Genomic DNA, 13580 nt, shown 5'->3' on the forward strand with positions numbered 1-13580 from the left:
TCTGAAAACCTCTTTAAAGAGATGAAAATAAATACCAATTCATATATTTTGGGTACTTCAAACACAGTGTCTTCAGGTTCATCGCCAGTTGGTTCTGGCATCTCACGGAGAAAATCTACAAAGTATGGTTCAGGAAGAATGCACGACGCTGCATCAGAGCCAATATTTTCTTCAACTGCACGAATAAGATGTGTGTTAAACCACTGCTCATCTTCAGGAGTTACAAATCTGAAAGGAAAATGTAGTAGTAAGAATGTGAAATATGAAAGCATCTTTTCTAACTGAACATGTCCCTTTGCCTCTTCTCAGTCCCACCCTGGGCCTTCTCAATTCAGGACAGGGAAACAATATGTTCTGCCTTTTGATAAGAAGGGCATAACCCCATCCAAGGAAGTTATAACATTAACTGCACTACTTATAGAAAATACAGATGAATCACTTAGGTGAGACCAAAGGTCCCTAAAACTTGTGATACGGGTGCAGAAGTGATGGTCGGTAGTGGACGAGCATCCTCTTTCTGGGTTGGTGGATTTGGTGCACAAAGGACTTTTTCAGATTGACAATATCACAGAGGGAAGAGAGGACAAAGGGGAATAACATTTGACAAGTATCACCCTTGTGTGAGGCATGGTAGACACTTTATAACTTTGTGAAACTAGCATTATCATCCATGGTTTATAGACGAGGGAATGGAGGCTCCAAAAGATGACTGAATTTAACTTTAATGAGATTGTTTCACTTTAAAGGGATGAAACCAGATTTCCCCACATAAAACCTACAAAGAGCTCACAATTTGTAGAAAATATATACAATGAAAATGTGCCTCCAAATGTTATCAACTCTGATGATCTGGTGATTTATAAAGATGTATTGTTGAAGTCATGCTCGAATAAATTGGCAGAGCATTTTCTTAAGGCAGTAGGCAGGTGAGAGACGCCATCAATGCTTCACAAGCCCCACAGCAAATGACGAAATGCTCCTTACTCTACTTATCCTAGTAGATAATGCGAGAAATAACCGGCTGGGCAGGATGGCTGATGCCTGTAATCCCAGCACTTTGGGAGGCTGAGACGGGTGGAACACCTGAGGTCAGGAGTTCAAGACCAGCCTGACCAACATGGAGAAATCCCATCTCTACTAAAAATACAAAAAATAAATAAATAATCGGCCATGGTAGCACATGCCTGTGATCCCAGCTACTTGGGAGGCTGAAGTTGGAGAATCGCTTGAACCCAGGAGGCAGAGGTTGTGGTGAGCTGAGATCGCACCATTGCACTCCAGACTGGGCAACAACAGCAAAACTCCATCTCAAAAAAAAAAAAAAAATTAACCAAGTAGCATAAACTTCTCAGGTCATACATTTAAACTCAAGAGCCGCAATATGCACCTGTCCGCAATTACTCTGTTGCACTCATGTTTGAAAAGGGACAGGAGAGTAGGGATTGAAGTGCACTCCTCAGCTTTTATGGTCAACATTCCTTGCCAAATTCTGGAAAGATCTCGAAGATTGAAGATGTAATGAAATTTAGAAGGAGTTGGCAGCATCTTCACCTAGAGACAAAATAATGAAATACTCTCAATTAGTTTTCAGATACAACTAAAAGTAGAATTATTTTTAGAACTGTCTCACAAATCCTATTTTAGATAAAATCTGCTGAGTAAATAAATCAAGATTAAGTTCATATTTTGTGACAACACGGACAGAAAAAAAATCATAAATAAACCAACTTAGGATTTAAAAGACCATAAGCTCTTGGATAGGATGGATTCCAGACCAACGCACTGGATGCAGGTTCCAAGACCTTGTACTACCACCATCAGTTGGCTTTGAGCGAGTCACTTCCCCTGAGTTCTTAAGAACTATATGAATTGTGGGAATAATCATCTCTAATCATTGGTAGTGTACATATGGAAATACGTCATAACATAACAAAAAACTGAACGTGAGTTGGGTGTCATGCAGGTAAGAACAATGTTCACTTTTAAAGTTAATAATGGCTATCTTCTATAAATTGCTTTGATTAGGGTCCTTCATGTGTTAGGATTTTCATAAACATATCTGCATATCATAACCTGGATTTTGCTGTATGGATCCAAACTCAGTCAACAGTCTTTGTATATCTGTATATCCATAATAAGTGGACAGGCAAGTCTGACATGCAGCTATGTGTATAGTAATAGATGTTTTTTCTGTTTGAGCACAGAGAATGCATTCTATGCTAATTTACTATTTCTACCAACTTCTAGAACATAAAAACGCAAAGCTGTAACAATACCACATTCTTACCCAGAGAGATACCCATTAAGGGATAACCTCGAGGTACTCTAGATATGGAACACATTGATGGTCATGTATAAAGATTATAATTGATATCATTAGCATCATTTCTGAAAGTGAAAATAATGATAATTCTGGTGATATAAACTCCCCATATACCTATTTCAGCAAAGCAGATGCTTTCTTTAGCATCTGTTCATAAATTAAGCCCTTTCTATACTGAAAAATTACCCTATTGAGTTTGTAATTTTTACAGGCTAATTCCCAGTGCTAGTTAAAGCAGCAAGTAGCATGGGGAGACAAAAAGAAAAGAAGCGTATTTTATCAATTGCCTATCAACTTCCCTCTGTGCTCAGTTCCACTGCAAGCTAAAATGTTCATCCTACTCACTAAAATATAAAACATATAGTTATATTACAAATATGTAAAAATACCCAAAGGGTAAGGTTATGTGAATACTGCTTTTTTTATGATAATACACTCCAGCCATGATGGCAGCCATTGGTAACTGAGGCAGTCATTAAAGAGAATCTGTAAAAAAAATTCCTTTCTTTCCTTCCTCTTCTCATTATTTGTTAACCTGCTTCTTTCCTTCTCTTCTAATATTTCCCTCTATTTTTCATCACCTTCTTTCGTTTCTCAACTGCTTCTGCCTTAAAACTATATAAAGTAATATAAAGGTGGGCTGATAGACAAGGCATGAATGGATTAAAAGAGTGCTTTGTGAAGATGGGAGATTTGAAGAAAAGACACAAAGAAGGCTGCTTATGTAGAGGTGGGCAGAAGAGGAAGATGCCTTCATTTTTCAATGACTGAGCACCTCCCTGGTTCTTAAGAAGACATACTGGTAAACAAAGGACAGCTAACTCTGCTGTCATCAAGGGGACTTTTATTCTAGTGGTTGGGGAGCCTGAGAATGAATGGGGAACAAATATATATGTAAATAAGCAAGTAATGATAGAAGCCATGGTTTTTTTAAAAAAAAATCAGGGCCAGGAGACAGATAATGAGTAGGATAGGGACAAGGGCAGTCACTTCAGAGGACGACTGGAGACAGTCCCTCTGAAGGTAAGAGTGATGAGAATGAGCCAAGTATGGTGACCCAGCAGTGCAATAAACCTGGGGTGCTCAAGGAATGGTGAGCAGGGCCACTCGGCTGGAGCAGGATGATGGCAGGCAAGGGAAGTAACTGGAGTCTGCTGACATTGTAAGTGGAACTGGGAGTCTACTGGTGGTTTTAAGAAGGAGTAAAGATTTCTGGTTTACTTTTTAAAAAATATCATCTAGGACTGTGAAAAGAACAGACTCCAAGAGAGCAAGAAGAAAGCAAGGAGATTGGTTAGGAAGTTACTGCATGGTCCAGGGGACAAGTGATGGGAGTACTTATCAGGGTGGTCATGTGAGGATGGCGAGGAGGGCTTGGCTTTGGGGTAGATTTTGAAGGAGAGGTCACTGATATCTGCTGATGGACTGGATGTAGGCCATGAGGAAGACATAAATCAAGGATGGAGCCCAGTAATTTTAACCTAAGAAGGAGGATAACTGGTGCTGCTACTGAGATGCAGAAGTTTGAGGGAGGATCATATTTAAGGACACTGAAGAGTTCTGTTTGGACATGGTAACTTTGAGATGAGTATCAGACATCAAACACTGATGTCTATTAAGCAGTTAGAAATTGGCCTGGAGCCAGGCAGAGAGGCCTGGGATGGAGATATCCATTTTGAAGTCATCAGCACAGGGATGATGTTTAAAGCCTCGAAACTGGATGAGGCCACCTAGTGAAAGAACGTAGATAGAGAAGAGGGCCCAGCATCGAGACCAGGTGCATTTCAGTGTTTAGAGGAGGGAAAGAAGAAGGGGGACTTTAATGAAGTAGCCAGTGCACTAGGAAGAAAACCAAGAATATGAGGACCCTCTGAAGCCAAGTGAAGAAAATATTTAGAGGGATCATTTAGGTCAAATGCTGCTAAAAAGTCAAGTAAGAGGGACAGGAAAATTAACCTTGAGATGTGGCAAGATCGAGGTCTTTGGTGATCTTGACGTGAACAGTGGGAATGAAAGCTTGTGTAGAATGGATTAAATAGATTTAAAAAAAGACACTGAGGACATGGAGCCAGGAAACATCCAAATAACAAAAGAAACTGGAAGATGGAAGACACCTGGAAAGGCAAAGCTTTTCAGAGAACTACGTATATAAGCACAGTAAACTGAGCAATAGTCCTGTTGGAAACCACATGTATCTTACCACAGAAAACTATCTCAGATGCTCAGTCCTTGCCACTTATTTTCAAGTTTCTTTAAAAGGGGTACAATGGCACATGCAAAGACCCTGTGTTGGCAAGGAACAGGGCCCCACACTCATCACAGAAGGTGGCTGCATGGAAGAGCATCTCATAAGAAACCCCCAAATTCCTCTTCTGATAATTCTGTATCTAGAAATCCCCATTCTACCCAGGAATCTGACAGGCTGGCACACTCCAGGTTTCCCAGGAGACAAGTGCCTGCCCACACGTGTGTAATCGGCCTAATGGATGTGTAGTGAATTATGACAACTAATCCTTATCTCCTTCATGACTTTTTGTCAAATATATCAACCTCATTTTTATCTCATACCTACAGTTAATTGCCTTTTCATGAGTACTGCCTTAAGTCATCCGAGGACAGCTGCAGGTTTGCTGAGCTTTACTTAGGACACTGACTTGTGTATGCAAATCTAGCCAATTTTTGTTAAGAACACTTCCATCCATTTACTAACTCATGCTCCAGCTCAGAGAAACACACAAGTTAGACTTTAAGTCCTAGTTGGCTGAGAATATCTGGAAATCATGTATTAAGTCAGTCAATAAGCATTTGAGTGTCTGCCATAGTTTGGTGGAGGGAGACAGATAATACAAATAAAGATTTACAAATCAAAGTAACAAGTGGAAATGCAGTGTTCTCATTTCAGCAAAATTCTACTTTGTCTTGGATGTCATGTCTGGTTTACAGTAACATCTCATACATATGGAAAGCATCATTTAGTCAGATCTTTTGCTCCCTGGAAGGAAAAGGTGTCATAAATCTATTTGAGCACGTAATTTGTCTTTTCTAAAAAACACCACTATATATGATATTATGATAACTTAATGAGCCATGAGGTGAGAACTAGGGCTGAATAACAGTTGCCATTTTAAAAATTATTGACAACAAACCATTCTGTACCTTAGTCCATTGCCACAGCACTCTGCCCACTGAGACTAAATTCACAATCATCTCACATACTTGAGGCTTGAAACTTCTACAAGGATCAAAGTATCCACATCCAATAATTCCTGAAAGATAAGCAAGATTGAAGGTATAAGCTTACCAAAAGATTTCAAAGTATATGTTTATCCCAGTGAACAAATCATTACAAAGCTGACTAAGCTGGGTGTTGTTCAGAATTTCTCTCAAGGGATCAGCTAAGACTGGGAGTCAGTAGTGGATCCAGCCAAGCTTAGTATGCAGTGATAAGTGTTTTATATGTATTGACTCATTTAATCCCCCACCCAGCACCCTACAAGAAAAAAAATACAAGATAGGTATTATTATTACTAGTCCCATTTTAATATGAGCTTAGGAACTTGCTCAAAGTTACACAGCTTGCATGCAGACAAATTTGGGATGTGAACCCAAGCAACCTGGCCCTACAGTCTGTACATTAGCATTCGCCCTGAAGCATATGTGAGCTTAGAGACTATTCCTTCATCTTACAGAGAAGGAGACCAGGCCCAGACAGGTGAAGCCAATTGTTCAAGGTCACATGGATTGGTATTGGCAGAACTGGAATCAGGACCACTTTTTCCAGCCTACAGTCAGTCACCACTCTGGCCTGGGCTAGACATGCAACATTCCTAGGGAACACCCAGTCAGTGATGGTCTGACCGTCATCATCACTCTCAGAAAGACTGGGGTGTAGGTTTAGAGACTGTTCTCAAAGTCTCAGAACGTCGTTGATTTAGACTGAAGAAAGATTTACTCTGCTTCACTCCAGTGAGACTACACACTGCATAGTGCGTTCAGTTCTGAGCATGGTATTTTCAGAGGAATATGAATATGAATATCTGCTCACAGATGCAGAACAGATTGATGAAGAGTGGAGACTAAAGAAACTGGAGTTTGTTCACACTGACTGAAGAACTGCCCTGGGGAAACACGAAATTTTCCTCCAAATCATGGTTGCTTGTGGTTGGTTGTGCTAAGTGCCTGTAAGGCCCATTTGCTTCTTGAAATCTGTATTCTAGATTTCCACCTTCCTGTGGGACATTTGTGTTATAAGAAGTGTGAGATGGGGATTAGTACCACCCCTCTGCCAAGCACTAGCTAAAAGGCCTTGATTGGGCAGTTATTTTACTTCTCTAAGGCTCAGCTTCTGATTGGTTTGTTTTCCATATTTGTTTAAATGTGTCAGTCATACTAAAGAGTATGTCAAATAGCTTAACAAATAACAAACCCTCATGTACAGACCACCAGATTGATAACTACAACCTTGCCCAGCGTATTAGAAGCCCCTATACGTTCATCCTTGTTCACAACTCCTCCCTTCCTCCAGAGGTCACCACTTCTCTTTAATATAATCAGTAACTTGCTTTTCTTTATAGCTTCACCACTTAGGTTTTTGAACTTTTGAACTTGTTTAAAACACACACACACACACACACACACAACTTTTGAAATTCAGTTTAAAGGAATTGTATTTTTTCCTGTGATTTGCTTCTTTCATTCGGCATTGTATTTCTGGGCTTCATCCATGGTGAAGCATGTAGCTGCATTCATTCATTTTCACTGCTGCACAGCAGGCCACTGTGTGCCTGTGACAGGATGTATTTATCCAGTTTTACTAGTGATAAATATCTGGATTATTTCACATTTTTTGCCATCATGCACACTGCACTATGAGCATTTTTGTATAAGTCTGCGGCATGCATGTGCAAAATCAACTACAGATGGATTGAGGCCCCAGATATGGAAGGCAAAACTATACAATGTCTGGAAGAAAGCATAAGAGAATACCTGTGTGATGTCTGGATAGGAAAGGACTTCTTGAGACTCAGAAAACCTAAACCATAAAGGAAAAAATGATAATTTGATATAAACCTAGAAATGGAACTGCTAGGGATGGGCACATGCCCTATTTACCAGCAGTGATGCCAAATTGTTATCCAAAGCGTTTGTAGCAATCGACACTCTGGCCAATAGGCAAAGAGAGTCTTAGTTGCTTCACATTCTCACCAATGCTTATTTTGTCAGAATTTTTTTTTTTTTGCAAATCTAGTGGGTATGAAATGGTATTGCTTGGTGTTTCTCATTTGTATTTTCCTGAATACTAATGATGTTTATCATCTTTACTTTGTTTATTGGCCATTTAGCTTACTATTTTTAAAGTGCCTTAGTTGTTTGCCCATTTTTATATCCAGTTGTTCGCTTTTCTTGTCTGATTTATAGGATTTTTCTAAATATTCAGAATACGAATTTTTTGTTGTTGTATGTGTTAAAATTTTTTCTTCCATTTTGAGGCTTGTCTTTTCACTCTCTTAATGTTTTTTTGTTTGTTTTGTTTTTTTTCTTTGAGACAGAGTCTCACTCTGTCGCCCAGGCTGGAGTGAAGTGGCATGATCTCAGCTCACTGCAAGCTCTGCCTCCTGGGTTCACGCTCTTCTCCTGCCTCAGCCTCCCAAGTAGCTGGGACTACAGGCACTCGCCACCACACCTCGCTAATTTTTTGTATTTTTTAGTAGAGATAGGATTTCACGGTGTTAGCCAGGATGGTTAACGATCTCCTGACCCCGCGATCTCCTGACCTCGCGATCCGCCCACCTCAGCCTCCCAAAGTGCTGGGATTACAGGCATGAGCCACCATACTCGGCCTCTTAATGTTATTTTTTAATGAAGAGAAGTTTTATATTTCAATCTAGTCAAATTTGTATATGTTTTTCTTTATTTTTGTGCTTTCTGAGTCTCATTTATGAAGTCCTTCCCTACTCAGAGGTCACTCAGCTATTTCCCTGTATTTCCTTCCAAATGTTTTATAGCCTTGCCTTCCATATTTAGGTCATGAATCCATCTGTAGTTGATCTTGTTCTTGGCATGAAGTAGATGTCAAAATTCAATTATTTTCTTATAAGAATTACTACATATCCTAGAACTACTGATTAAAAGTCTGCCCTTTCCCTTCTGACTACAGTACTTGCCATACCAAATAATTAATATTCTTATATGAGCGGGTCTGTTTTTCGTGTATGTAAGAGGTTTTGAGGGGGACTGGGGGTTTGTTTTTTGTTTTTTTAGACACAATCTTACTCTGTGACCCAGGCTCAAATGCAGTGATGCAATCATAGCTCACTGCAGCCTCAACCTCCTAGGCTCAAGCAATCCTGTGGCCTCAGCCTCCCATGTAGCTAGGACTACAGATATGTGCCACCACACCTAGCTAATGTTTTAAACTTTTTTTAGAAATGGAGTCTATGTGCCCAGGCTGGTCTTGAACTCCTGGCCTCCAGCAATCCTCCCACCTTGGTCTTCCAAAATGCTAAGATTATAGGCATGTCCTGATCTACACATAAATTTTGATGGTACAATTTATGTGATTTGATGTCATATTTACTGTCAAGAATCTCATTTTCATTAACATATTGAAGTGCTACATTTGACTTTGTATAACATATTGTTAATCTGTGATCTTTGTGCTGTCATTTATTAGCCCAAATTTCTCTGATTAACCATGTCCTGAAACCCAAAACACAAAGGTTTCTTTACGTCTAATGTTAACTTCCAACAAGCCTATTTCTAAATATCTCTGAGTCTGAGAATAGGCTATAAGCATCTTAGTATTGAGTCCCTCTTTCCTGGTATTTAGCTCTCCATTTCACATACCCCACTTTAGACAGAGCCTTTTTGTCTCTTAAATGACATTTTCTGTGGTTTATGTCCATTACATAATGCAATAAAAGAAACACTAAGAATATTCATACCAAAAATTTTGTCTATTGAAGTATTTGAAGGCAATGTACAATTAAACACAGTAAACTGTCTTTTTAAACGTTGTGGAATATCATTTCGACCACCTCCAGGGTGGATCATTGCTGCTATGAGCTGTACATCAACAATAGTAGTGAAGTCTCCAGGCTTGTCCAAGCTGTACATTCCTTCCATTTCCATCATCTGTCGCACAATCTCATTAGTTATCTGAAATTTCACACAGCAATATTTTTGTAACATATCACTATCATATTCCTCCATAACTTCAGTAAAATAGTACAAATGAGATTAGAAAAAAAAACATTCAACTCTTCTCAACAAAGTGTTTGTCAATGTCAATTATCACCTTCAAGGTAATTTGACTTAAATGATGCCACCCATGAACTCTAGATCATAAGTTAAACATGCATGGTTCAAGTCCAAGGTGCCTTTCACCACAATGATCAAACTAATTTCCAAATAAAGTTAGATATGTGAGTTATAAGATACTTCATTAAATTGCATTAGTACTCCAAGTTACAAGTTTTACTGTAGACATCTTTCATACTCAACATTCAACACTTAAAAACCTTCAGATCAGAATGTAAGATGGTTTCAGTCCTGAGCTTTGAATATGATATTACTAACTGTTTTGGCTTTTGGTTTTATGTTCTCATCTTACCTTCTCTGCAGCCTCCAACACTGCCAACCCCCTCCTTGAAAATGTTATGTCTCTTGGTTTCAGAGGCTTGTTTCTTTCCAGGTCCAGCTCAGGGCTCTGGGATCACTTCCTAAGCCACTCTTCGTCACTCATCCCTCACATGTAACTGTTCTCCAGGGTTCAATCCTGTGCTCTTTCCTCTTCTCATTATTCCAGGAAATGCTATCTCAACCCTATATTTTAAAGAATCTCAAATCTGTAACTCTAGCTTCAGATTCTCTTCTAAGCTCTACACCTGTATATTCAAGTCTCTATTGAGCATCTCTTAGTGGATATCACACAAGCACCTCAAATATAACTATCTTTCATTTAACCAACATTTCATGAATGACTACTGTATGCCAGCCTCTCCTGTAGCATAGACAAAATTTTCTGTCTTCATGAAGCACACATTCTAGTGGTGACAGACAAGATGTACAAATGCATGTTGATATGGAAATAAAATGATATACTCTAAGACTTCTGTAGAATATAGGAGGGGCTCAAGAGTGTGATTCAAGGAGAGCAGGGGAGGCTTCACCTGACATGACATAGAAGCCAAGACCTGAAGAAGGTGAGAAAGCAAGCCAGTTCCATACCTAGGGGAAGAGCATTCTAGTTAGAGGAAACTGCAAATGCAGAGGTGCTGAGTGAACACCATATTTGTACAACCTTTGCACAACTTTGTACAACCTTTGCATACTTTGTACAACCTTTGCAGGGTGTACAAAGATCAGTAAATGTGGTGGAAGCAAAGAGTCATGGGAAGAGGGAGATGAGGTCAAAATGTATAGGGTCTTGGGTCATAGTAAGGATTTTGGTATTTATATTCTACAAGCCTCTTTGGAGGATGCCGACCGGAAGAGTGTGTCGTGATCTGACTCTTGTTTTCATTGGTTGATGATGTGAGAACAAGCTGAGAAGGGTTAGGGAAACAGGAGGCAGTGAGGAGGCATTTGTAATGATCAAGAAGAGAGCTGGTGGTGGGTGGCGCCAGGTGGTAGCAATGGAGGTGACGAGTAGTGGTCGAATTTCAGATACAGTGTGAAGATACAGCCAACATGATTTTCCGACAGAGTGACTGTGGAGGTGCTATTTGCTGAGAGAGAGAGGACTGTTGGAGAAGCAGGTGTTGGAGGTGTTAAGTTTATGATCCAACCAGACATCCCTAGTTGGATACGTGAGTTTGGAATTCAGGAGCACTTCAGCTTATGGAAGATAAGCATGAACCTGACCTAAACATGCCTCTACCCTCCTCGCCTTCCAGGAACTGCTGAGGTCTATCTGCCTTGGAGCAGACACAGGTCATACAGAACTGTTTGGTTTTTCCTTTCAGGATGAGTACTGAGCTTCTAGCAGTGTCTGAGGTGAACAGGGATAAAGAGCAAAATGGGAACTGTCCTGGTAGAGCCAAAGTAGATGGTGTCAATGAGGCAGCGTAGGTCGGTGGGAGGGAAGTGTTGGGGATCCCACCAGGAGTATGCGGACTTCTGGCAACATCAGTGAGGTCTTCTAATGGGGAGTGACCTCGGTGGATAGATGATCACAACTAGGACCATGGTGTGTGGCACAGTTAAATAAATAAATAAATAGTTGTTTGGTTTTTCATTTTCTGTTTTTGTTTTTCTGAACATCAGGTACTCCTCAGAAATTATGCAGAATGAGAGGTTAGAGCAAGGATGAAACCCTGGGAAAAGGCAGAAGAGAGGAGCTGAGAAAGGACACTGAGGTCAAGTAGCCAAAGAGACAGGAAGCATTTGCTGTAGAAAACCACGTAGGAACTGGGTGCGATGGCGTGTGCCTGTAATCCCAGCACTTTTGGAGGCCGAGGTGGGCAGATCACCTGAGGTCAGGAGTTCAAGACCAGCCTGGCCAACATGGTGAAACCACGTATCTATTAAAAATACAAAAATTATTCAGGCGTGGTGGCGGACACCTGTGATCCCAGCTACTCAGGTGGCTGAGGAAGGGAGAATTGCTTGAGCCTGGGAGGTAGAGGTTGCAGTGACCATGCCACTGCACTCGAGTTTGGGCGATAGAGCGAGTCTCAAAAAAAAATAAATAAAATAACAAAAACAAAAAAAACACATAGGGATTTAAGAAAGGAGAAACTCAGCTATAACAGAGAAGTCAGAAAAAGACTGAGGATTGCCAGTAGACTTAAAAACAAAGTTTTTAACAAAGTTATTAACATTTATATATATATATATATATAAGACTGAGGATTGCCAGTAGACTTAAAAACAAAGTTTTTAACAAAGTTATTAACATTTATATATATATATATATACATACACACACATAAAAATACTAATTCAGGATCATCTATATGAGATATTTCAGCCATACCTGATCTCCCCACTCATTAATCACAGGCATATTAATATCATCAATAAATACAGTCATTTTTCTCCCTCCTGGTGGCCCGTATGTGCTTCCCATTCGCTTATCCACATAGCTTTCAATTGTTCTCTAGAGAGAAGGAAATGGTTTGTCTTATGTGTTAAGATTTTAATCCATATTTCTAAAACTAATGAGCATTCTTGTCAGAGTAGAATATAATTTACTTACGCATTTACTAAGTATACATATAATTATTAAAACATATGTTGTTAAACTTTTAAAAATAAGGCATTGGAGTGTTATCCTTCATTTACATTACAGTAGATATGCTCCAAAGTTCAGCCGCAGTCTCAATATTAGATCAAATTATGCTATTTGGATTTGGCTTCAACCTTAGCCTTAGGAAAGCTAAAGAGCTGAATGCCAAGTGCAGCATGATTTCTTTTGAATATATAATATTGTTACATTTTATATGCATACACATTTTATTGTAACCACTAACTTAAAATGTATTATGTTTATAATATTACAGCAAATGATGGATTTTACCTGAAACATCATTGGTTCTGTGGCAGATGAAAAGTTTAGACTTTTGGATAGCTGTACTTCAGGATCATATTTTTTCAGATAGGCCTTAATCATGACAGTTTTTGCAGTTCCCTGCTCTCCTGTGAGCAAAACAGCCTGCAATCATAGGATAAGCGTGTTGAAAGGTGTTATGACATGTTTAGTTTCAAGTATCTTTTCTATGGGCTAGTCTTCTACACATTATTATAACTAATTTTTAATAACTTTTTAGAATTACATCTACCATCAAAATAAGTCCCAGTTGTATTACAGATTTAAATGTAAAATGTGTACTATAAAAGTGCTGGAAGAAAATATAGGTGCATATTCCCGTGGCCATGGGTAGTTTGTGATCATTTAAGGAACTATCTATTAAACTTACTTTATATTGTTTTGCAATGGTGTCTATCAAAAAATTTGTTCTAACATTGTCAACATTTGGAACCAAAATTGATGAATATTCTGGAATACTGTCAGTTGGATAATAAAAGGGCTGAAGTTTCTTATTCCAGTGCTCCCAATCACCTATTTAAGAAGTAAAATTTCATTTTAATAGAACTATATTCTGTGAAAGTTATCTCATGATACAAAAATGTTAAGTGCTATAAATAATCAACAGAATCATATAAACATTTAAAATGTTTTCCTAAAACATGTTAATATATCTGCTTATCTTTTGTCTACAGCATTTGATAATTTGTTTTGCCTTTTTTTTAT

The 13580-nt window shown here is 39.0% G+C and overlaps 1 protein-coding gene across 1 annotated transcript in view; it reads right to left on the reverse strand.

Annotated features, from left to right (window-relative positions):
* Positions 1-13580, reverse strand: part of DNAH8 (dynein, axonemal, heavy chain 8) — a 335359-nt gene that overhangs the window by 140877 nt on the left and 180902 nt on the right. Inside the window, exons 53-59 of the mRNA XM_011944829.1 lie at positions 13246-13388; positions 12846-12980; positions 12303-12425; positions 9268-9481; positions 5480-5589; positions 1388-1551; positions 36-228 (exon numbers count right to left, since the gene is read on the reverse strand). Of these exons, the coding sequence (XP_011800219.1) occupies positions 36-228; positions 1388-1551; positions 5480-5589; positions 9268-9481; positions 12303-12425; positions 12846-12980; positions 13246-13388 (1082 nt within the window). The remainder of the gene's footprint in view (positions 1-35; positions 229-1387; positions 1552-5479; positions 5590-9267; positions 9482-12302; positions 12426-12845; positions 12981-13245; positions 13389-13580) is intronic.

Source organism: Colobus angolensis, unplaced genomic scaffold (assembly GCF_000951035.1).
Source record: "Colobus angolensis palliatus isolate OR3802 unplaced genomic scaffold, Cang.pa_1.0 Scaffold105, whole genome shotgun sequence".
Lineage (NCBI taxonomy): Eukaryota > Metazoa > Chordata > Mammalia > Primates > Cercopithecidae > Colobus > Colobus angolensis.